At 45.7% G+C, this 25,075-nt stretch overlaps 1 protein-coding gene across 1 annotated transcript in view; it reads left to right on the forward strand.

The window, feature by feature from the left end:
• The first annotated feature begins 4,349 nt into the window (after positions 1 to 4,349).
• The window catches only part of ZCCHC8 (zinc finger CCHC-type containing 8), a 46,250-nt gene continuing 25,524 nt past the window's right edge, over positions 4,350 to 25,075 (forward strand). The window contains exons 1-7 of the mRNA XM_044275723.1: positions 4,350 to 4,553; positions 4,737 to 4,779; positions 8,169 to 8,240; positions 11,796 to 11,901; positions 14,854 to 14,928; positions 22,426 to 22,529; positions 24,244 to 24,309. Of these exons, the coding sequence (XP_044131658.1) occupies positions 4,379 to 4,553; positions 4,737 to 4,779; positions 8,169 to 8,240; positions 11,796 to 11,901; positions 14,854 to 14,928; positions 22,426 to 22,529; positions 24,244 to 24,309 (641 nt within the window). The 5' untranslated portion in view covers positions 4,350 to 4,378. The remainder of the gene's footprint in view (positions 4,554 to 4,736; positions 4,780 to 8,168; positions 8,241 to 11,795; positions 11,902 to 14,853; positions 14,929 to 22,425; positions 22,530 to 24,243; positions 24,310 to 25,075) is intronic.

Below are 25,075 nucleotides of genomic sequence, written 5' to 3' on the forward strand. Positions count from 1 at the left end.
CATGCGGACGTCTGAATGGAGCCTTACAGGGGGGTTATCAATGACAGGGGGGTGATCAGGGAGTGTATATGGGTGATCACCCGCCTGTCATTGATCACCCCCTGTAAGGCTCCATTCAGACGTCCGCATGTGTTTTGCGGATCCGATCCATGTATCCATGGATCCGTAAAAATCATGCGGACGTCTGAATGGAGCTTTACAGGGGGGTGATCAATGACAGGGGGGTGATCAATGACAGGGGGTGATCAGGGAGTGTATATGGGTGATCACCCGCCTGTCATTGATCACCCCCCTGTAAGGCTCCATTCAGACGTCCGTATGCTTTTTGCGGATCCGATCCATGTATCCGTGGATCCGTAAAAATCATACGGACGTCTGAACGGAGCCTGACAGGGGGGTGATCAATGACAGGGCGGTGATCAATGACAGGGGGGTGATCAGGGAGTTTATATGGGGTGATCATGGGTGATCAGGGGTTTATAAGGGGTTAATAAGTGACGGGGGGGGGGGGGGTGTAGTGTAGTGTGGTGTTTGGTGCGACTGTACTGACCTACCTGAGTCCTCTGGTGGTCGATCCTAACAAAAGGGACCACCAGAGGACCAGGTAGGAGGTATATTAGACGCTGTTATGAAAACAGCGTCTAATATACCTGTTAGGGGTTAAAAAATTCGGATCTCCAGCCTGCCAGCGAACGATCGCCGCTGGCATGCTGGAGATCCACTCGCTTACCTTCCGTTCCTGTGAGCGCGCGCGCCTGTGTGCGCGCGTTCACAGGAAATCTCGCGTCTCGCGAGATGACGCCTATTGGCGTTAGTGTGACCTGGGAGAGCCGCCGCGATGACGCCTTTCGGCGTTAGCGTGGCGGCAAGCGGTTAAGCTAAACGTCGTTTCGGCGCATTACCGGATCCGACGTTTAGCTTTTTCAGAGTCGTTACCATGGCTGCTGGGACGCTAAAGTCCTGTTTGCCATGGTAAAGTGTAGTGGGGAGCGGGGGAGCAGTATACTTACCGTCCGTGCGTCAGGGCGCCCCACGCGCATGGATGACGTGATCGCATGGACACGTCATCCATGCGCATGGGAGAGCTCTGACGTCATTCTGGAGTGCCCCGGGAGCCGCACGGACTGTAAGTATACCGCTCCCCCGCTCCCCACTACTACTATGGCAACCAGGACTTTAATAGCGTCCTGGCTGTCATAGTAACACTGAACGCATTTTGAAGACTGATCCATCTTTAAATGCTTTCAGTTCACTGCGTTTTTCCGGATCTGGCGTGTAATTCCGGCAAATGGAGTACACGACGGATCCGGACAACGCAAGTGTGAAAGAGGCCTAATTTGCATACGTATCAAATCGTTTTTTTTTTACACAATAAAAGCACACAGAGCTATGGGGACTGGGTATTGCTGATGTGCTAGCGGCCATCTAGCAACCCATGTCCTCAGCTCTATACCCAAAATCCCTGTGGCAGGTTCCCTTTAAGGTGAATACACACTCTGCGTGTTACTTACTTCACCAGGGAGGGTGGCGCAAGATAAGCTCAAGACACTTGACGCCAGAACCTCCCCTGCTGAGGATGCATGTAGAATGGTAAATTCCTTTGTGTCCTCCAAATTGATGACCCGATGGACTCAGTATGAAACAAGGAAGTTCTTTATTACAGATAAGCTCAACGCGTTTCGGGGTACTGGTCACCCCTTCATCAGGAGCAAGACATAGGCATAACAGTTACATGTTCACAGGGGTATATATACACACTGCATGATAGAGGGAAAATGGTGCCACATGATGAAGCGTGCACTTCCGGTCACTTGACTATCAAAACCGGAAGTTTGTTTTGGAACGCATATAGAAGGAAAACTACACGTGGCATGGTTTTAGATATATATAAAAGGTAAAATATATTGACTTCGGGGTCTAGATACAAAGAGAAGGATGTATTCCCAATCAGTACAAGTAGAGTCCTTACAGTGAATTGAGCGAAGTCCGCAATCACTTCCGGTCACATGGCCAGAAGTTCGGGTGAGCGCTTCAACCATGGAACGCACCAAGCGCAGGGTTTTGTACAGAACCCAAAGTGCCGTATAGGGGGCGAATAGATGTGGGGAGATGCCTTCTAACTGGAGGGATGATTCAATCTCCAAACGGCATACTATAATTAGACCTCCAATATTAGGTCTCACCTGCCGGTCACGTGGTTATAGACAGTGGCGTCGCTAGAGGGGGCCACGGCCCCCCCTACATCATGCTGTGCCCCCCCCCCCCCCCCAAGTGAGCCGCCGCGCACAGGGAGATGATCGCTTCCATTGTGCTCATCTCCATTGTAATCTGCCTGTGCTGCGGCGGTGCAGGGGAGGGAGAGGTGTGTCCCTTCCCCTTCCTCTGATAGGCTGCAGGCACTAGGCCAGCAGCCTATAAGAGGCCGGCGCGATGACGTCATTGCGCCGCCTGAGCCTTACAGCGCAGGACACAGGCCGGAAGAGGCCTGCATCGCATCGCTGACACTTTTTTACAATAGTGTTACTGGCACATTGGGGGGGTTTATTACAATACTGGCACATGATGGGGGGACTTAATACTGGAACATGATGATGGGGGGACTTAATACTGGAACATGATGATGGGAGGACTTAACACTGGCACATGATGATGGGGGGGACTTAATACTGGCACATGATGATGGGGGGGACTTAATACTGGCACATGATGATGGGGGGACTTAATTGGGGGGGCACGTTATTGAGGGCACTTATTACTGGCACATTATTGGTGGGCACTATAGGGGCATCTACTGAGACCACAAAGAAGGGGTGTTTTATATGGGGGGCTCTGTACAGTAGCATTTTATACTGGGACACATTATGGTGGGTACTATGGGGAAGGGGGGAGAGGAGTACTATGGAGTCATCTACGGGGGGCACTAAGAAGGGGTATTTTATACTTGCAAATTATGGGGGACATTGAGGGCATTTACTGGGGCACGATATATGGGGCATTTTATACTGGTACATTATGGGGGGCACTAGCAGGAAGGGGGGAGAGGAGCACTATGGAGGCATTTACTGGGGGCACTATATAGGGGTATTTTATACTGGCAAATTATGGGGGACATTAGCTCAACTGGGGGCATAAGGGGGTATTTTTTGCACTGTCACATTATAAGGAGAATTATTTCTACTGGGGGGCATTATGATGGGTTTTATTACTCCCCCATGGTATGACCCCCTAGTAGCAGCACCAGCCTCTCCCTGCTCTGCTATCCCTCTGCCCCTTCTCCAAATCCTTATTATGAAATCTTTCTCATTGGGATAAAACACATCAGCTCCGCCGAGCCCCCGGCCAAGTGTTTAAGTGGTGTCTGAGATCCCAAAGGGCCAAGACATGTAACTGTAAGTGTTCATGTGGAGTATGTTTATGTTATATATGTACACTCCTGTGAGAGGCGGGGGGGGGGGGGGGGGAGATCTGTGGATGACACTGTTATAGGGAGGGAGATCTGTGGATGACACTGTTATGGAGGGGGAAATGGGGATGACACTGTCATGGGGTGGATCTGTGGATGACACATATAGCATAAGATGCTATATACGGTATGTGGCATCCACAGATCCCCCTCTCTATAAAAGTGTCATCCACAGACAGCTGGACTTTTCTTCCCTGTTGCGGTTTTAGGTATTGGGTAAAGTATCGCAGCATTTCTAAGCATACTTGTGTAAATGTATCGTTGTTATAGCTGCCCCCCCCCCCTACTTTTGTCCTGGCCGCCAGTGTGCCCCCCCCCCCCCCCCCAAAATTTGAAAGCTAGAGACGCCACTGGTTATAGATGCTTTCCATTCGTGGAGCGCATCAGGCCGCTTCCGGTCACGTGCTGGACACATGATCATCATGTATGCGCTCCGAGCGTGGACACACCATAGCACCACAGCAGCTAGAAAGGGAGGAGATTAAAGCGACAGACAAGTCTGTGTGTATAACTAGACACACTGTAACCGGACCGTACAGTATCTACATGTCATAAATATATAAATGACGATAGAAGGAAATAAGCATCCATAAAAGTGAAATAAATGGTTCATGCACACAATTATATTAGTTCTTGTGATGGCAATAGAACAATAAAAAAACAACTGCCTTATAGTTATACAAATATGGCAGTAAGCTACATTGGACGTCATAAACAATTATCTGCAATAAAGGTTAGTTATAATATTATGCCAGTAAATCCCCGCCGAACTCTCAGATTTATATCTCCGCACCCTGTGCGCCTCGTCTGCTGTCTCATTCCAGAAACAAAGATGGCCGACGTGTGCGTCACGTATTTGACGTTGGCGGAACAGCTATTAACTCTATGGTACGTCCGTAGACTGGAGGTCTGAAGATGGCGGAGGTGGATTTCGGGGATAACGAGCTGTTTGAGCAGTTGGAGGATGAGCCCGCTCCTCAGGCCGTTCACGTACGGTTTGACGAGGCCGAGGACAGCGAGGGGGCGTCCAGTAGCTTCCAGGAGCAGCTCGCCAGATGCGAGGAGACCGTAGTTCAGCTGCGGGCAGAGAATATCCTTCTGGAGGAAGTGTCGGTCCAATACTGAGCCGCGCTCCCGGCGGCGGGGTGTGCGGACCGGACCGGTACCGCATGTAGGCGGGAAGGATTGCTGCTGCGGCCCCTGTGTGTGTGTGTGTGTGTGATACAGATGGCTTATTATTACTGTTAGTGTGTTTCCTTAACGAGCGGTGTACATCAGGAGCTCAGGAGAAAGCTGGCCGTGCTCTCTAGGCCGAGGTAGGTACCATGACTGCAGCCGGTGACACTCGTGTGAAAGGACCGGCGCTACACCCTGATCACTGCTAGATATAGATAATGCCTATATGAACAAGGTCAGTGGAAACGGCACACTTCGGAACAAGGAGGTTTCTCACCATATGGAGGAGCGGTGCTTGTACACGGAGCCATCTATTAGGCAATTATCGGGAGTGAACTAAATGTGCCCGATACATTTCCTGGTTGTCGGAGGAGATGACACCTTGATTTACGTGCACTCAGCTCCTGCTGTATGGGGACCAGCGATCACTTGCTCCTGGTCAGCAAATCGTTGCTCCTGGGCAGCAGATCACTGTTAGGTCAGTGAAGGTGAACCTTTTACAGACCGAGTGCCCAAACCGTAACCCAAAACCCACTTATTTATCGCAAAGTGCCAACACGGCAATTTACCCTGAATACCAATCTAGTATATCTTCCATGTAATTTATCAATTAGCTATAATATCCTGCCTACATTCAGTGCGCTGCCTGTGCCGTTTATAGCGCGCCCTGTGCTGATGAAGGGCAGGAAAACTCTAAGGCCCCTTTCACACGGGCGAGTATTCCGTGCGGGATGCGATGCGCGAGTTGAACGCATTGCACTCGCACTGAATCCGGACCCGTTCATTTCTGTGGGGCTGTTCACATGAGTGGTGATTTTCACGCATCACTTATGCGTTGAGTGAAAATCGCAGCATGCTCTATATTGTCCGATTTTCATGCGACGCAGGCCCCATAGAAGTGAATGGGAAGCGTGAAAATCGTATAGCATCTGCAAGCAAGTGCGGATGCGGTGCGATTTTCACGCACGGTTGCTAGGAGACTGATCGGGATGAAGACCCGATCATTATTATTTTCCCTTATAACATGGTTATAAGGGAAAATAATAGCATTCTGAATACAGAATGCATAGTAAAACAGCGCTGGAGGGGTTAAAAAAATAAAAAATAATTTAACTCACCTTAGTCCACTTGATCGCGAAGCCTGGCATCTCCTTGTGTCTCCTTTGTTGAATAGGACCTGTGGTGAGCATTAAATACAGGTAAAGGACCTTCGATGACGCCACTCCGGTCATCACATGGTACGTCACATGATCTTTTACCATGGTGATTCACCATGGTAAAAGACCATGTGATGACCGGAGTGACGCCATCAAAGGTCCTTTACCTGTATTTAATGCTCACCACAGGTTCTATTCAACAAAGGAGACACAAGGAGATGCCGGGCTTCGATCAAGTGGATTAAGGTGAGTTAAATTATCATTTTTTTTACCCCTCCAGCGCTGTTTTACTATGCATTCTGTATTCAGTATGCTATTATTTTCCCTTATAACCATGTTATAAGGGAAAATACAATCTTCAGAACATCAATCCCAAGCCTTCGGGTTTGGGTACCAAACATGCGCAATTTTTCTCACGTGAGTGCAAAACGCATTACAATGTTTTGCACTCGCGTGGAAAAATCGTGCATTTTCCCACAACGCACCCGCCTCTTATCCGGGCCAAAAATAAGACGCCCGTGTGAAAGAGGCCTAAGGCCCCTTTCACACGAGCGTGACAGATTAGGTCCAGATGCGTTCAGGGTGCGTTCAAGCTAGTTCAGTCAGTTTTGTCTGCGATTGTGTTCAGTTTTTTTTCCGCGCGGGTGCAATGCGTTTTTCACGCGCGTGATAAAAAAACTGAAAGTTTACAAACATCTCTTAGCAACCATCAGTGAAAAATGCATCGCACCCGCACTTGCTTGCAGATGCGATGCGTTTTTCACGCAGCCCCATTCACTTCTATGGGGCCAGGGCTGCGTGAAAAACGCAGAATATAGAACATGCTGCAATTTTTCACGCAACGCAGAACTGATGCGTGAAAAACAACGCTCATGTACACAGACCCATTGAAATTAATGGGTCAGGATTCAGTGCGGGTGCTATGTGTTCATGTCACGCATCCAACAGAGAGGGCCACCTGTGCCATAGGTTCGCCACCACTGCCTTAGACTTTCCCTGTCATTCATCAGCGCAGGGAGCACACAGAATGTAGGCAGGCTATTATAGCTAAATGATAAAGTACATGGAAGATATACTAGATTGGACTGTAGTATTCAAGGTAAATTGCTGTGTTGGCACTTTACGATAAAGAAGTGGGTTTTGCGTTATGGTTTGTGCACTCGGTCTGTAAAAGGTTTGCTATCACTGGTCTAAGGCGTGGGTGCTGCCTCTGGCACCCCTGCCATAAGTTTAGATGGTATGATCTGCTGCATAGAACGATGATTTTTTTTTTTTTTGTGGTGGCAGAACGACCTGATCACCTGATTTAAGGGCTCATGCACATGACCGTATGTATTTTGCGGTCCACAAAAAATACAGATGATGTCCGTGTGCATTTCGTATTTTGCAGAACGGCTGGCCCTTAATAGAACAGTAATATCCTTGTCCGTAATGCGGACAATAATAGGACATGTTCTATTTATTTTTTGCAGAACAGAAATACGGTCATATGAAACGGAATACACACAAAGCAACTTAATTTTTTATTTTTTTTTGCGGACCCATTGAAATGAATGGTTCTGCATACCGTTCGCAAACAAAAACGAAACGTACACGGAAAGAAAATACATTTGTGTGCATGAGGCCTAACAAGGTTTTGTGTGTCAGGTGATTGCCGGCGCCTTTATGGGGTTAATGTGAAGTACATGATCTTGTCCATTATGTGAGGAGGTACCCCTCTTTAAAAAAAAAAAAAAAAAAATGAGCAAGTGCTTTTTTTTTTTTTTTTTTTTTTTTAAACTGCTCACAGAATGGAATAAAAAGGGCTAAAAAAGTTGTATGAACCCCAAAATGACATAAGTGAAAACTAAAACTTGTCACACACAAAAGCCCTCACAGGTCTTTTATTGTGGTGAGAGACAAATGATTTTTAAAATAAAGTATTTTTATAGTGCAAAATTGAACTGGCCCACAAAATACAGGTATTGGGTCACTTGCAACACATGGTGAACGTCCTAAGAACAGGATCTTCAGGATAGGTTATCGACTTCATATTGACGGGTGTCCAACTCCTTCACCCACGTCGTTCAGCTCTGGCAGTGGAACCTGGTGCTGGAACTATACAGCTCACTTGAATAGGAGCAGCGCTGCATTAACCAGGCACAGCCACTACACAGTGGATGGCGCTGTGTACTTCCACTCTTGGGTGGGCCACCACGCCTTGTGAAAGCATTTGATCAGTGGGGGCTGCAGGGAGTTGGACCTCCACTGATCTGATACTGGTAACCTAAGGATAGGTCATCAATACATGATTACAGAAAATCCCTCTTAAATGTTCTCTTGTGTGGTTCAAAATGCTCAGCTTCCTGTTTGTTTGATCACATATCTTTCAGTGGCTTATCCGTGGATGACAAGTTTGATGGACCGCTATTACAGATCTTATTTATGAACCATGTCGTTTCAAAGTAAGTCTTTTGATTGACTGAGTCTTAGAGCCTGTTTGCACTAGTAGGTTTTCTGCCAATAATGAGCACTGATATGGCAAGTCAATCGGCGCTTGATTAGCGCCATTTAGGTGGTGCTGTCATAATTACTCTGTTCATCTCCGCAATGTGCTGCCGACAAATCATGTTTTTAATGTCCACATAAGATATGATCAGCTGACAAATGAGCGTTTACGCATCCATCAGCGGACATGTTTACACAGGGAGATGATTGGGAATGAACCTTCATTCATCTGATCATCAGCTTGCATGAAAGGGTCCCAATTCTTGAATTGTTTTTGAAAGTCTGCTGGGTGACGTATATACTAAATCTCATAACAAATATACAAAAAAGTATATTGATTAGGCTACTTTCACACTAGCGTTTTGGCTTTCAGTTTGTGAGATCCGTTCAGGGCTCTCACAAGCGGTCCAGAACGGATCAATTTTGCCCTAATGCATTCTGAATGGAAAAGGATCCGCTCAGAATGCATCAGTTTGGCTCCGTTCCATCACCATTCCTGCTCTGGGGGCTGCCTGCAGAGTTTTGCTGTCCGCGTGACGAAGCAGAGCCAAACTGACACACAATGTAAGTCATTTGGGACGAATCCGTTTTCTCTGACACAATAGAAAACTGATCCGTCCCCCATTGACTTTTAATGGAGTTCAAGACTGATCCGTCATGGCTATAGAAGATATAATACAGCCAGATCCGTTCACGACGGATGCATGCGGTTGTATTAATCTAACGGAAGCATTTTTGTAGATCCATGACGGATTCGCAAAGAACGCTAGTGTGAAAGTAGCCTTTTACAAAAAATTTACTTTATTAATAAAGTATCTATACACAGCAATGTAAAATAAATAGATGGACGGGAGACATTTTAAAAATAGAATGTACCAGATGCAGGTACAATATACTGGTAATAAAACAAAATCCCTCAAACCCCACTGTCCAATGCACATTTTGCTGCTTCTGGCAGTGGTGATTTAGCATTACAGTTTATATACTAAACTGCTTAAGGGTCTGATCACACGTGAAGGATTCGCTGCAGACTTTTGTGCGGCAAATCCTTAGTGTCGTACAGTACCAGCAAAGCAGATGACTATTTCAGAATTATCGCCCATACGGTGCAAAAAATGCAGAAAAGCTGCTGTATTGGGGATTTGCAATCTGCAGTGTGTCAATTTATCCAGTGGATTTCACCCTTTCAAATGCAAAGAATGAAACTGCGTCAAATCTGCAGCTTGCGCACACACCATTTGGTGCATTTGTTTATTTTTTTTATTTATTTTTGAGGAAGTTTAGAAGCATAAATTAGCAGCAGAAAATCTGCAGCTAATCAGTCACATGTGAACCCAGCCTTAAAGAGGACCTTTCATGGGTCCGACCATTGTAAGATAACTATCTGGACATGGAGCTGTACTTACTATTATCCCTGGGCGCCGCTCCGTTCGCCCTCTGTGGCCCCATTACCTTCTCCCGCACTGTATGGTAATTACTACTATCGGTAAACCAGGGAGGAGTCTGTCCTTTTTCTCCCTGGGCGTTCCTTCTCCCTGGCTGTAGCGCTGTCCAATCGCAGCGCAGAGCTCAGTCTGGGTATCTATATTGAAATAATTAATCTTTGTGCCGGGTTAGCCAGTGAAGAGATGGAAGAGATAAAAATGATATTTCCTAGTGGTTAATACTTTTTAATGGCTAACTGAAAGGATGAAGACAAAATTGCAAGCTTTCAAGACAACTCGGGTCTCTTCCTCAGGCATGTTATAGAATCTGAAGATTCACATATATATATATACTCAAAAATATATGGGAAATGAGCTAGATGCGACTAGTGATGTAAAGCAGATCAATATAAGGGGAGTAGTAACAGACTGTTTTAGCAGTTACATATAAGGAGTGTGATGTGAGTTTGTTTTTATTTGTCCACTGATCTATATCTATCTATATCCATATCCAGTCCATGGATTTGAAGAACCCAGTAGGTTTGATAGCCAAATTCCTAAAGAGATGTAGAAGTACATCAATCTATGCAACACATTCCTTCTTGATGTGTCAAAGGGTCTCGGTGAAACTGGGCGAAGGCTTGGAACGAGAATGAACTCTCTGCCTGTACCGACACTTGTGTAGCCATGACTGCAATATTGCAGTCTTGATATTAAAAGGGAATTTGAAATCTAACTAGGACAGGATAGTCTGAGAGTACAAGCTCATGATTACCTTTAACACATATCAGGAATGTACTATATTTTTCGCCCTTTAAGACGCGCCCCCCCCCCCCTATAAGACATAGTAAGTTACGCTGCCAGCGCCCGCCCTGCCTGCTACGGAAGATTGTAGTAAGTACTACAGGCTGGATTGCACATTATTTCTATAGTTTAACATTGCCTACAGGTTAGATATAATTACTACAGTGAGCAGAGCCTGGTGTAATAGAATACAGTGACTGCATTGGACCCTGCTGCCATTACAAAACCAGATGCCGACCCCCCCCCCCCCCCCCCCCCATCCCCCTTGTATTGGAGGTCATTCACTACACAGGGACACTGTTATGGGGGGGGGGGGGGGGGGGAATCTGTGCATTACATATAGCATAAGATGCTATATATGTGCCATCCACAGATGCCCCCATAACAGTGCCATCCACAGACCACGATTAGTTCAAAAGCACACCTTTTGGTTAAATTTTTTTTTTTTTCTGTCTTATTTTCCTCCTCAAAAACCTTATGGGCCGGTGCGTCTTATAGGGCGAAAACTACAGTATGTGTTGCATAGATTTATGTCCTATTTTTCAGGGAATTTGCCTCCTGTGTTCTTCAAATTTGTTGACTGGATGTATATCAGAGGACAATACAACTTTCACACTCCTTACCTGTAACTGCTGGAACAATCCTCTGCCCACACTGATCTGCTTTATATCACTTGTCTACCTCGCTATTCCTATGTACTGTTGTGTATAGATGTGTGAATCTTTAGATACGGTGTTAGAACATGCCTGGGGAAGAGACCAGAGTAGTCTCAAAAGCTTGCAGTTTTGTCTTCACCTTTTCAGTTAGCCATTAAAAGGTATCGAACACGAAGAAATCTCATTTTTATATCTTCTGGGTATCTGTCTGACAGCTCCCTGCTACACATTTACAGTATAATGAAGACAACAGCCTATCCTTCCTGGTCTCTGTACTCTGGTATATGGGGGAATACAGAAGGCTAAATAATTGCACTGTTCTCCCAGGGGAGATGATACTGACTCATGTGATGTGGGGGTACATCATTAGATTCATGGCAAAGCACAGAAGGGGTAAAATATAAAAATGAGGCGGCCAAAGGTCTATTCAGCCTATCAAGCCAGCCAACACCCCCCCCCCCCTCCCCCCTCCCACTGTGCAGTGAAGATAGGGAGCAGAACCACCAGAAATTGAGCGGCATATATTTCCAAGAAGTCCAGAGTGTTTGAGACAATCAAATGGGGGAAGAGACAGTACTGAAATGTTGCCTCTCGCTGGCAGTGATGTATGACTGTCACTTATCTATAGGCAGTATCATCAAGAAATTGAAGATTTTGTTTCAAGTCTTGTCCAGAAGTATGAAGAAGAAAAGAACGCTAATCTTGAAAAGACAACATTTAATATTAAGCCTCAGGTAGGTCTAATTTGCCATTTCTGACCACAGGTTTTATTTATTTTTTAACAAATGATTAGATAGATATATATATAATTTTATATTCTCCATATCCTATTTGATAAAGTGCTGGCATATCGCTAAGGTCCCCACCGATCCTGAGAATGAAGTGGCTACAGTACAAGGCCTAGCGACTGCTTTACTAGACATAATAGTAAATTCTTCTTAAAGAGGACCCACCCCCTCTCCAGACATGGCTGTTGAAGTAACTACTTGCATTCCCCATGTAATGACAGTTCTGGAAGCATCTATTCTTATGACTCTTTGTTGTTCCATTCTTCTGTTATTTCTACAGAAGTTTTATAAATGAATTGCCAGTAGCTTGCAGCCATGGTATAGATGTGTGTTGCCAGTGTGACAGCACAGCACTGATTGGACAGAGTCAGATACCGGTAACGCCCAGCAGTACCTTTACGGGCTTCTTTCACATCTGCGTTCTTTTCTTCCGGCATAGAGTTCCGTCGTCGGGGCTCTATGCCGGAAGAATACTGATCAGGATTATCCTAATGCATTCTGAATGGACAGTCCGTCCTTCAGGATGCATCAGGATGTCTTTTGTTCCGCAACGGAACGTTTTTTGGCCGCAGCAAATAGCGCAGCATGCTGCGGTTTTTGCTCCGGCCAAAAATCCGGGAACACTTGCCGCAAGGCCGGATCCGGAAAGAATGCCCATTGAAAGGCATTGATCCGGATCCGGCCTTAAGCTAAACGTCGTTTCGGCGCATTGCCGGATGCGACGTTTAGCTTTTTCTCAATAGTTACCATGGCTGCCGGGACGCTAAAGTCCTGGCAGCCATGGTAAAGTGTAGTGGGGAGCGGGGAGCAGCATACTTACCATCCGTGCGGCTCCCGGGGCGCTCCAGAGTGACGTCAGGGCGCCCCAAGCGCATGGATGAAGTGATCGCATGGATCACATGATCCATGCGCATGGGGCACTCTGACGTCACTCTGGAGCGCCCGGGGAGCCGCACGGACTGTAAGTATACTGCTCCCCCGCTCCCCGCTCCTACTATGGCAACCAGGACTTTAATAGCGTCCTGGGTGCCATAGTAACACTGAAAGCATTTTGAAGACGGATCCGTCTTCAAATGCTTTCAGTACACTTGCGTTTTTCCGGATCCGGCGTGTAATTCCGGCAAGTGGAGTACACGCCGGATCCGGACAACGCAAGTGTGAAAGAGGCCGTACTGCTGGCCAACTCCTAGCAGGAATAATACAGAAATGGCCCAACACAGAACCATACAAATGGATGCCCCAGAATCATTATTACATGGAGTTCCGAAAACTGACATGTCAGGAAAGGTGATGGGTCCACATTATTAATTTATAATTATTATTTTTTTTTAAAGCGAACCTTTCACCAGGATTTCACTTAATAAACTATTACCAGTACCTTATAGATTATCCTCATTGTGTTTCAATGCATTCTTGTGCCGCTTTCCTGGGATGGATATTCATGAAAAAAACTACTTATAAAGTCCTCGTCTCCAGCTCCTGAAGTCACGCTAGAAAGTCAAGGGGGTAGCCCTTCCCTCACTCCGGGCTGTAACTCCCCTGCCCTAACCCCGCCTCTAAGTAGTGTAACTGACACCCGGCTCAGTCGCCGGGACCGCGCTTGTACAGGCGGCGCATGTGCCGTCGGACTCGAGCGCGATCCTGTAACTGAATCGCGCATGCGCCGTCCCCGATGCCTGCCTGTCTTCTCTTCCTCACGCGTGATTCAGTTACAGGATCGCGCTCGAGTCCGACTGCGCATGCGCCGACTGAGCCGGGTGTCAGTTACACTACTTAGAGGCGGGGTTAGGGCAGGGGAGTTACAGCCCGGAGTGAGGGAAGGGCTACCCCCTTGACTTCAGGAGCGTGACTTCAGGAGCTGGATACGAGGACTTTATAAGTCGTTTTTTTTTTTTCATGAATATCCATCCCAGGAAAGCGGCACAAGAATGCATTGAAACACAATGAGGATAATCTATAAGGTACTGGTAATAGTTTATTAAGTGAAATCCTGGTGAAAGGTTAGCTTTAAACTCTTCAACTGTAGGAAAGCTGTTAAAATAATAATACTGAGAACCCTTCAATCCAGTTTGAACACTTGGTCCACTCTGCTGGGCTGCAGTGGTGCCATCCCATATACTGCTGCAGCCAGTCACTGGTCTCAGCAGTGTACATCATGAGACTATCGAGACCAGTCACCACTGCAGCCAGCACAATATATCACTGCTGCAGCCGGCACAGGGTACTAAGCGTTGGAGCTGGGTTGGAGGAGGCTCAGGAAGGTCAGTTTAATTGAATTCTAACTTTGGCAGTTGGCCCATAAAATGTTTTTACTTTTTATTTTTTATGGGACAAGTATTTTCTAATAGCACCATTTATCCAAATGAGGTGGAATTGGAAATGAAACACAATTCCAACACACGTTTATGGGTTTCATTTTTAGTGTTCCCTACGCTGTAAAACTGACCTGTGCTCTTCACCCTCTGGGTCAGTACGATTACAGCATGACCACATTTGTTTCGTTTTTCCTTTTTGTGGGGCGATTTGTAGTTTTTACTGATACCATTTTGGCAATGTAAAGTAATGAAAAAAATGATTCATTAGTTTTTTTCCTCTGTTATGCTGTTTGCTGTATGGGTATAAATAATTTAATAGTCTCAGTAATGGGATTTTATCCATGACTGAAAATCCGTATATTCCAATGCAGTGCTGCGAATCTGCAGGCGTGCATTGAAATATACTAGTTATAGGCCTACAAACCTTGTGCACGCGCTTGCCTGTTACTGCCAAGGAACGCCTTCCCCCGATCTTGGCGGGGGGCAGGTGTTCCTTCCCGAGAAGCATACGCTCCTGGGTTTTTTCACCTCTGATGTATTCCAAATGATACTTATCAAGTCTGACTTTTTTTTTTTTTTTCAGCCATCAAGCATTTCTTTGGAGGCCAGTGATAGTTCTAGTGTGGATGCCATTAAGAAAATTAAGGAAGCCTTTAGTGTAAGTGTAAAAGAATTAATATCCTAGTCTCCTGAATTATCCCCCCATTTCATATAACAGGCTGATTTTCCTGAAATCATGTTATAGCTAACCCTATGCAATTAACCACTAAGCATATTGTGGCCTTCATAGGCATAATATACAAAAAAAACTGTGTCTGCACCCTATGTGATGAGTTATGCCGTGCTTGGATTGCAGCTATTGGTGGTGGTGAACTTCAGAACACACGAGTTTGAGTTGCTTAGTGTGTAAATCTAGATGTTTTGTTAGTACTTTGTAAAGGGAGCCTGTTGGCTTGCTGAGAACCACATGTAGTGACAGGCACGCTGTTTTTAACTCTGTCTGTTATGCATGATTATGGTGTCGTTTGGCCAAATTCGCTTGACTAGTTGCAGCAGGCGGCAAGCGATGTCCAGGAAAAGTCAAGTGTTTTCATAAAATGGCAGCTTTCTCTGTACTTCAGCCTGCAAAACACCATGATAATGTCAGACTGGGGGTATACCACCAAAACACCACTGTCTAGAAAATGCTAAGAGTTTTAATAAATATTAGTCAATGGGTGTGTGTAAAATAAATAAAAAAAAATTATAATGCTGTTATAATTATGCTGTTATATGGATTTTTGTAGCAGCATTTTGAAAGAAATGAGTATTCTCTTTACACTTTTCTTTTGAAGCGGCTCCTGGCCAAGAATTGTCACAAAACTGATCACAACATTAACCCTTTCAGGGCCAGACAATATTTTGTTTTCCATGACATCACAGGGAGATTGACCTCTGTAGGGGCAGGAACAGAAGAGGTTAAATTGCCCCCCCCCCCCCCCCTCCCACCACCATTCCCCAGTGTTTCCTGTCCCTACTGAGGCCAGGGCAGAGAAGAGTCTCCCTTCACGTCAGGTAAATGAAGTGGAAATTTGATATATATCTATCTATCTCTATCTTAAGCTCATTTAATTTCTTTGAGCTCCCCAGTCTGCTGGTGGCCACGTGCTAATGCTGGGCTGGGGAAATCGGGAGGGCTCGCTCTGGTACATCCAGAGCCTGCTCACAGGCTTCTGGCTCCTCCTCTCCCCCTGTGGGTTGAGCTGGTAGCACGGCCGGCGTGCAGGAATGCTGAAGACGCATGACGTCACTTCCAGGTCGCGGTGGTCATGTGGTACGATCCGGATGTTCACAGGAGCTGGAGGCAATGGACAAATGCTGGTCTGAGTGAGTAGAGTGATACTTCCACTGTCTCAATACGTTGGGCCCTGAGCTGCTTCCTCCTGTAAGTTCCCCTTGTGGGATATCTGTTTTTATGTATCTATATCTGTGCTTTTTATGCACATAGAAATATGGGAGCACTTAGTCTTGGTGTTTTTCATTACCAATTCAAAGCACTGCCTTTCGGGAAGAGCATTAACCAAACTAGTGGTCGAGATGGTTGCTCATCTGAGGCAGGAGGGCCTGATTCTAGTACCATACCTAGATGACTTTCTGGTCATCGGCGACTCGGTGTATCATTTTAACTTCTGATTTAAAAAATATTTTTATCCCATCTGACAGACTTAGATTGGGTGATGAACCCAGGAAAATCCTGTCTCCAACCTTCTACAAGTGTAACATTTCTGGGAGTGGTCTTGGACACTCAGAAACAGACCACCTACCTTCCCCAGGACAAAATATATGCCCTCAGACAAAGATCAAATTGTTCCAAAAGAGAAGATGTTGCTCTATAAGAGAAGCAATGAGCCTACTGGGTTTTCTAACCTCCTGTATTCCTTCAGTAGCATGGTGTCAATCCTGCTATCGCACCATGCAGGTCTGGATCGTCCAACAATTGGACAAACAGCTAAGATCGCTAGACTGGAAGTTACTGATACCGGGTTTTGTAAAAACATCTCTCTCCTGGTGAACGGTTGCACAAAATCTATCCAAAGGAGTAGTTTGGAATAAATCTCCCTCTATAATGATCCTGACAGATGCAAGCAGAATAGGTTGGGGAGCAAAAATAGGAGACAGATTTTTACCAAAGTACTTGGGACAAAGTGGTAACCAACTAGTGTTCAAATTTGTGCGAGTTGAGGGCCGCCTGGGAGACACTAAAATCCACCTCGAGGTCTCTTCAAAATCATCAAGTGAAGATACTATTAGACAACATGACTACAGTTGCATACCTCCTACACCAGGGAGGAACGAGATCAAAGAAGCTTCTAGGTCTTTCAAAGAAGATATTTGCCTGGGCCGAGAGAGGTGAAGTCAATGTCGGCGATTCATCTCAAGGGTTCCTTAAATCAAGAAGCAGATGTGGGAGGGACCTAAAAACCAGATTGACAACAAAGTTTTTTTTTTAGCCACATGAAACCTCAAAATCGGATGAAGTTGAGAGATGATTGTGCAGTTGCCTCCTGTTCATCAACTTGCCCCTTGTCCCAAACTGAGAGGGACAGAATCCTCAAAATAAATCTTTGGTTTATCACTCTGGCAGATTGCTTAATGGCGTGTAGTGATCCATTCTGTACTTTAAGTGAAATTGGATGTCACATCCCAAGCCTAGGGTGGCAAACTGTGTCTACGCAAATCATCAGAAGGCGCTTGCACTTAGAGTTGTTGCGATACCAAATTTTTGATTCGGTTTCGATACCATGAAAAAGTATTGCGATACTCGATACCATTCGATACCATGCGAAAAAAAATAAACCAAAAAAGCCACGTGCATTCCGCATGTTTAAAAATGGCGAATCGCCCAGTTTTTATTAATTTTTTTTCTGTTCCGGCGTTCACCACCTAGATTTTTTTTTTTAAATATATTTTAATAGTTTGGACTTTTCTGACGTGGCGATATGTAATATGTTTATTATTTATATATTTTATATATGTGAAATTGGGAAAAGGGGGTCATTTATACTTTTGGTGGGGTTTTTTTTTTTTTTTTTTTACACTTTTTATTTAATAACTATTTCCCCCTTAGGCTACTTTCACACTAGCGTTCGGGTGTCTGCTTGTGAGCTCCGTTTAAAGGCTCTCACAAGCGGCCCCGAACGCATCCGTCCAGCCCTAATGCATTCTGAGTGGATGCGGATCCGCTCAGAATGCATCAGTCTGGCAGCGTTCAGCCTCCCCTCCGCTCCGCTCAGCAGGCGGACACCTGAACGCTCCTTGCAGCGTTCGGGTGTCCGCCTGGCCGTGCGGAGGCAAGCGGATCCGTCCAGACTTACAATGTTTACAATGGAAGTCAATGGGGACGGATCCGTTTGAAGATGACACAATATGGCTCAATCTTCAAACGGATCCGTCCCCCATTGACTTTCAATGTAAAAGTCTGGACGGATCCGTTCAGGCTACTTTCACAGTTAGAATTTTTTTTACAATATAATGCAGACGGATCCGTTCTGAACGCAAGTGTGAAAGTAGCCTTAGGGGCTAGAACCTGGGATCTTTCATCCCTTGTCCTATTCAGCTCCATCAGGGTGAATAGGACTTCACACTGTCCCGGCTGCTCTGTGCCTTGTGCACACAGCATCAGGGATGTTACCATGGCAACCAGGGCTTCTGTAGCGTCCTGGCTGCCATGGTAACTGATCGGAGCCCCAGGCTTACACAGCTGGGGCTCCGATCAGAAGCTGCCACTGCACCACCAATGAGGGGGAGGGGAGAGGTCCCTGTGGCCACTGCCACCAATGATTTTAATACTGGGGGGTTGAGAGGGGCCGGTGCACTGTGCCACCAATGATTTTAATGGGATGGGGGGTGAGGGGGGGGGGCACACTGAACCACAAATGATAAATTACCCCTTTATACAGGAGGCGGGTACTGGCAGATCAGCAGTTAACCCCTTAGGTGCCGCACCTAAGGGGTTAACTGCCTCTGATCGCAGCTCCCTGTCAATGCGATTCTGCTGCCGGCACCCGCCTCCTGTATTGTGTTAGACTGACTTTCACTATCAGGCCACACAGAGCGGCGCCCAGCGATGTCTCAGCACTCGCCATTAGTCCTGGGCGCCGCTCCGTTTGCCCGCAGTGCCCCATTACTGTCTCCTCTCCTCCTCCACATGCTGCTGATTACTATCGGAGCGATGGGAGGAGACATCAGCTTCACTAGTGGGCGTTCCTTCTTCCTGGCTGTAGCGCTGTCCAATCGCAGCGCAGGGAGAAGGAACGCCCACTAGTGAAGCGGATGTCTCCTCCCATCGCTCCGATAGTAATGAGCAGCATGTGGAGCAGGAGAGGAGACAGTAATGGGGCACTGCGGGCGAACGGAGCGGCGCCCAGGGCTAATGGTGAGTGCTGGGGCATCGCTGGGCGCCGCTCTGTGGGAAATGGGAATAGTCCTATTTGGTAGCGCAGAGCGCCCGCCCCTCCTCCGCCCCTCTCTCCTCATTGGTGGCGCAGTGCGCCCGCCCCTCCTCCGCCCCTCTCTTCTCATTGGTGGCAGCGGCAGCAGCACAGGGGGGAGGAAGGACAGCTTCCTTCTCCCCATGCTGCTGAGAGAACATGAGCGTGCCGATAGCAGCGCGCTCATGTTCAGAGATACTAGGCTGCGCAGAAGCGCAGCCCAGTATCGAAAAAACGGAAATCCCGGTATCTTATCGATACCGGGACAAAAGTATCGATTGGGTATCGAAATTTCGATACCCGCAACAACCCTACTTGCACTATATTGGGCTACGAGGCAGACATCCAGCTACAGGTGTTCCATTGATGTTAAATCACTGCTGTCAAAGGCTATCCTGGTGTACAGCAAGACTGCAATGAAGACTGGAATGGAGGTTTATGCTCTTAAGCAGGGATGCTCAACCTGTGGCCCTCCAGCTGTTGTAAAACTATAACTCCCACCATGCCCTTCTGTAGGCTGATAGCTGTAGGCTCTCCGGGAATGATGAGTTTGTGCAACAGCTGGAGGGCCACAGGTTGACCATGCCTGCTCTTAAGTGATGAGTCCTGCTTTGTCTCAGATGCAGTGATAGCCAGATGGCACATGGGCAGCACCATGAAAACTCCTTCACAAGGGAATGTTGCACTACTCTCGGAGTAATGGTTTGGGGTGACAAAATGTATGGTAGCCAGACCCCTGTAGTCTTCATTTTAAGTATACTAACAGCTCTGCGTTACATTGATTTTGTTGTGGAATGATCATGTCTCCAAAATGTCCCTGGAGCCTTTTTACAACAGGACAACTCCAGGTCTCGTGCCACTATGAGCAGCCTGTGTGGCCTATATGTGCTACTATGACCTACAGAAGGTATCGGCAACGTCCTGAACGCCAACTGTTCTGCAACTACAACTCCCAGAACCCTCCATTCACTTCTTACTAGAACAGCTAAGGCTACTTTCACACTTGCGTTCAGAGCGGATCCGTCTGGGGTCTGCACAGAAGGATCCGCTCATATAATGCAGACGATGGGATCCGTTCAGAACAGATCCTTCTGCATTATATTTTAGAAAAAATTGTAATTGTGAAAGTAGCTCAGACTGATCCGTCCAGACTTTACATTGAAAGTCAATGGGGGACGGATCCGTTTGAAAATTAAGCCATATTGTGTCAACTTCAAACGGATCCGTCCCCATTGACTTACATTGTAAGTCTGGACGGATCTGTTTGCCTCCGCACGGCCAGGCGGACACCCGAATGCTGCCAGACTGATGCATTCTGAGCGGATCCGCATCCACTCAGAATGCATTAGGGCAGTACGGATGCGTTCGGGGCCGCTTGTGAGAGCTTTCAAACGGAACTCGCAAGCGGAGCCCCGAACGCTAATGTGAAAGTAGCCTAAGCAAGTATGCATTCTGGGAGTTGTGATTTCACAGCAGCTGGAGTGCCGAAGGTTGCTGATCCCTGGCCTACAGCATCTCCAGACGTGTGTCCTTTCAAGCTCATCTGATTGGTCAGCAGTTGTAAAGGGAGCTGTCGGCAACGATTCTTGATGATTTGCTTGCCCAAGTACATTCAGTGTGGCAGAGCATTCCTCAGACAGCCATTAATATGCATTTCTGCAATGTGTACTCAATGCCGAATAAATTAAGATGTTTTGAATATTTTGTTTACTTTTAAAATTTGCATATAATTAGCATGTTTTTGATTGTCATTTCCATAATTTCATGACCTTTCCTTCTTGATGTAGCAATTTCAATGTTCAGTGTATATCGATCTGTTCAGTTTCTCCAACACAAACCACCCTCAACATGACAGGCTCTCTTTAAAGGGCATCTGTCCTTTGAAACTGGCTGACCTGTTACATGTTCATATGTGCCCGCATTGCTAAGAAAAATAGCTTTATTATATGCAAATGAGTCTTTAGGAGTAATGGGGGCGTTGCTGTTACTCCTAGAGGCTCTGCTGTGTCTGCATCTGCCACTCCCTCTGCACTTTCACAAGGCCAGGCATTATGAAGTTTTCCCTGCTTGCCCTGTCAAAGTGCAGAAGACAAGGCAACTGTAGAGAAAGCAGAGCCTCTGGGTGTAACATCAACACACCTGTTGTTCCTAGAGGCTCATTTGCATATATTAAAACTTCATTTTTCTCCGCAATGCGGGCACATATGAAAATAGGACCAACACTGATGCCTTCAGCTGCCAAGTGCACATGTAACAGGTCAGCCAGTTTCATAGGTACAAATCTGCTGACAGATGCCCTTTTATGTTCTTTGGATGCGGACAGCAAATGGTGTGCTGTCCGCATCTTTTGTGGCCCATTGAAATTGATGGGACTACATCCGATTCGCAAAACTGCAGAACGGATGCAGACAAAAATAGTCATGTGAAAGGACCCTTAGTTAATACCCCGTTCTGAACCAGCATGGGTACCATTTTAATAAATTTTATGTTAAAATTACATTTTGCGACACAGAAGGTGAATTACAACATTTGGCCAGCCTTACAAACAGTAATTAACAAAGTTAGGCTACTTTCAAATCTGCACTCTTTCCGCTATTGAGATTCATTGTCCATGGGGACAAAAGTGAATGAAACGGAGTTCACCAGAATGCATTACGTTCCGAGCAGCGTTTTTCTGTCCGCGATGTAGTGTGGAGAAAGACGGATCATTTATGACACAGAATGTAAGTCAATGGTGGAGGATCCGTTTTCTCGGACATGGTTTTGGGGACAGATCCATCTTGGCTGATTTAGAGATAATAGAAGCTGATCTCTTTATAACGGATGCATGCGGTTGTATTATTATGACGGAAGCTTTTTTGCTGATCCATGAAAGATCCAGCAAAAAACGCAGATGTGAAAGTAGCTTTGTGTATGCACACGATGGTGTTTTCTAGGACTCCTGTAACAATTTACTCTGCTTTTTGTGCAGAAATCCGGCTCTAAATCACAGAAATACATACATACATACATACATACATACATACATACATACATACATACATACATACATACATACATACATACATACATACCTCAGCTTCTCTCTATCATTTTTAAACCACCCTCAAATAAGGCAGCGGAAATCACCTGACAGGTTTGCTTCAATGATGTTTGGTTAACTTGGCTTTCCATTTCTCTTACAGGTTGTGGGAAGTGTTCTTTATTTTACTAATTTCTGCCTTGACAAGCTTGGGCAGCCCTTGCTGAATGAGAACCCCCAATTAACTGATGGATGGGAGATACCAAAGTATCCTAACATGAAGCTGCATTTGCGCCAAGTGGTAATCACCTTATTATCACTTCAAGTTACACCTTCTTCTTAACATCTAGATTAGTCCATGTGTGGTTGACCAAGAATTGACAGTTTTTGCGTAAAGTGAAGATTGATAATTACTTGCTCTTGTCCCTTCGGTGCGCTATGCTGGCTCCCGCATGTCTATGTTCCAGTGCCTGGATGGTTTATATTGGCGCTGCATGGTCACATGCTCTGCTGAAGCCAATACCTAGCTTTAGTGGTGATGTGCTGCTTGTGGCCACATCACCCCTGTGCCAATCGAGTACTCAGACTTCAGGGCCAGGCATGAGACCATCTTCACTTCCTGGCCTTGTCAGTCAAAGTGGTGGGGGTCTTGGCCGGGAAGGAAATGAAGCGGAACCTCAGGTGGAGCGAGGTGCAATGGCACTGCCCTTGTTGCACCCATGGCCTAATTAAGATAAAATAAAAAGCCCACAGATGATAACAGGATTGACAAGCTCGCATGAAAAATGATTTCATAGAGGGCTAAGTGGCGACAGATTCCCTTTAGGCAGGTTGTCTTAATTGGGCTGTGTTCACATCATGTTTTTGTCCCACATTTAATGTACGTATGATGTATACTTTAAACAGATTCTGTAAAAAAAAAAAATCTGTTTAACAGATCTTTCATAGACTATACTACACTTTTACATCGCTTCACCTAACATATATGTTAAATGTGGGAGGAAAAACTTGATCCAAACGCAGCCTTGGACACTTGTTTCACTTCATAAATGACTATATATTGAGAAATAAGTCTAAAATAAAACGCCTGTTTATTTAAAGGGGTTGTCCTGTTTGGACTACCTCCATTTGTGACAGCCATTAGAGAGTTGCTGATTGCAAGGTGGATTGACCACCTCAGGAACACACTTCTAACCACTAGGAGGTAAGTAGCTGGTGATTCAAGGAAACAAGTAGATGGCAAAGTTCACTGCTTGGCTATCTCACAGTAAATGGAGCAGTGGTCACGCCTGCACACTACTGGTTTTTTATTTTTATTTTTTCACATAAGGGACTCCTGGAACCCTGTTAAGTGTGGTGGTCCTGGTGACCAGACTTCCATCTATCATACATTTATTGCCTTTCCTGTGGATGGGTTATAAATGTTTATGGGCAAAAGCCCTTTGAGCTTTACAGTGCACCCTTTTCAGGGAGGAAGAGAGTCTGCTGACTGAGGCCTCTTGCACATGACCGTATGTATTTTGCGGTCCGCAAAAAATACAGATGACTTCTATGTGCATTCTGTATTTTGCGGAACAGAACAGTCCTATCCTTGTCTGTTATGCGGACAATAATAGGACATGTTCTGTCTGTTAGCGGAACGGATATACAGAAACAGAATGCACACGGAGTACCTTCCGTGTTTTTTTTTGCGGACGCATTGAAATGAATGCTTCTGAATACAGCCCGCAAAAAAAAAACTGAACGGACACGGAAAGAAATACGTTCGTGTGCAAGAGGCTTTAGAGCGTTTTGCAGTCAATGGACCCTTGCCTATTCGTGGAATATGTTGAAAAGACAACCTGTAACTTCTATATCTTTTCCTTTTAACCTGCAGTATTGGTACAGTGCATAATAATGTACAGTGTATGGCAATATTTCATTGCTTGTGTATTTTTATTTTTTTATCAAGGAATTAAACCCTTAATATATTTTAATAAAGATATCCACAAGTTTTTGGTCAGATATTGTCTTTAGATGGCCAAGAAGTACAAGTAAAAGCAAAAAGGTTTGTATCTGCTTTTTTATTTTTTGGGGTTAAGAATATTGATTGTCCTCTCCACTTGGCTAGGACAAAGCTGTAATTGGCCTGCACCCCTACCAGTAAGTGTACGGCATGCATGCAGACCATTTTAGAAGCTGATTAGCAGGGTACCAAGAATTGGACTCGCTGATCTGATATTAACGGCCTAGCCTCTTGTAGATTGTTAGCAAGTGTGTCCTGTTGCTTGTTTTCTGTATCTAAAAATCCAGTTATTAAAATTGTAAAGGAAAATTATATTAATCTCAGATCCCATTCAAAATATATAATGTGTCTATAGGAATCTTCAGCGAGTGGAGGACTTTGCCAAAACTAAGTTTTGACATACAATTAAAAATCTACAAGATAAGTTAAAGGGATTTTCTAAGACTTTAATACTGATGTCTTGTCCTCTGGATTGGTCATCAGTATCTGATCGGCAGGGATCCGACATCTGGGACCCCCACCGATCAGCTGTTTCAGAAGACAGCAGCCCTCGCAGTGATCGGTTACATGACCTAGGCGCAGCTCGGCCCCTTAGAAGTAAATGGAGCTGAGCTGCAATACCAAACAGACGCTATACAATGTACAGCTCTGTGCTTGGTGAGTAGAGAGAAGGCAACTGATGGCAGAGGTCCTGGGTGTTGGACCTCCTCCGATCATATACTGATGACCTATCCAGAGGATAAGACATCAGTATAAGTCCTAGAAAATAGTTTTAAGTCAGGAAGCAGGACACATGTGAAACTTGCAT

This window comes from Bufo gargarizans, chromosome 1, assembly GCF_014858855.1.
Source record: "Bufo gargarizans isolate SCDJY-AF-19 chromosome 1, ASM1485885v1, whole genome shotgun sequence".
Classification (NCBI taxonomy): Eukaryota; Metazoa; Chordata; class Amphibia; order Anura; family Bufonidae; genus Bufo; species Bufo gargarizans.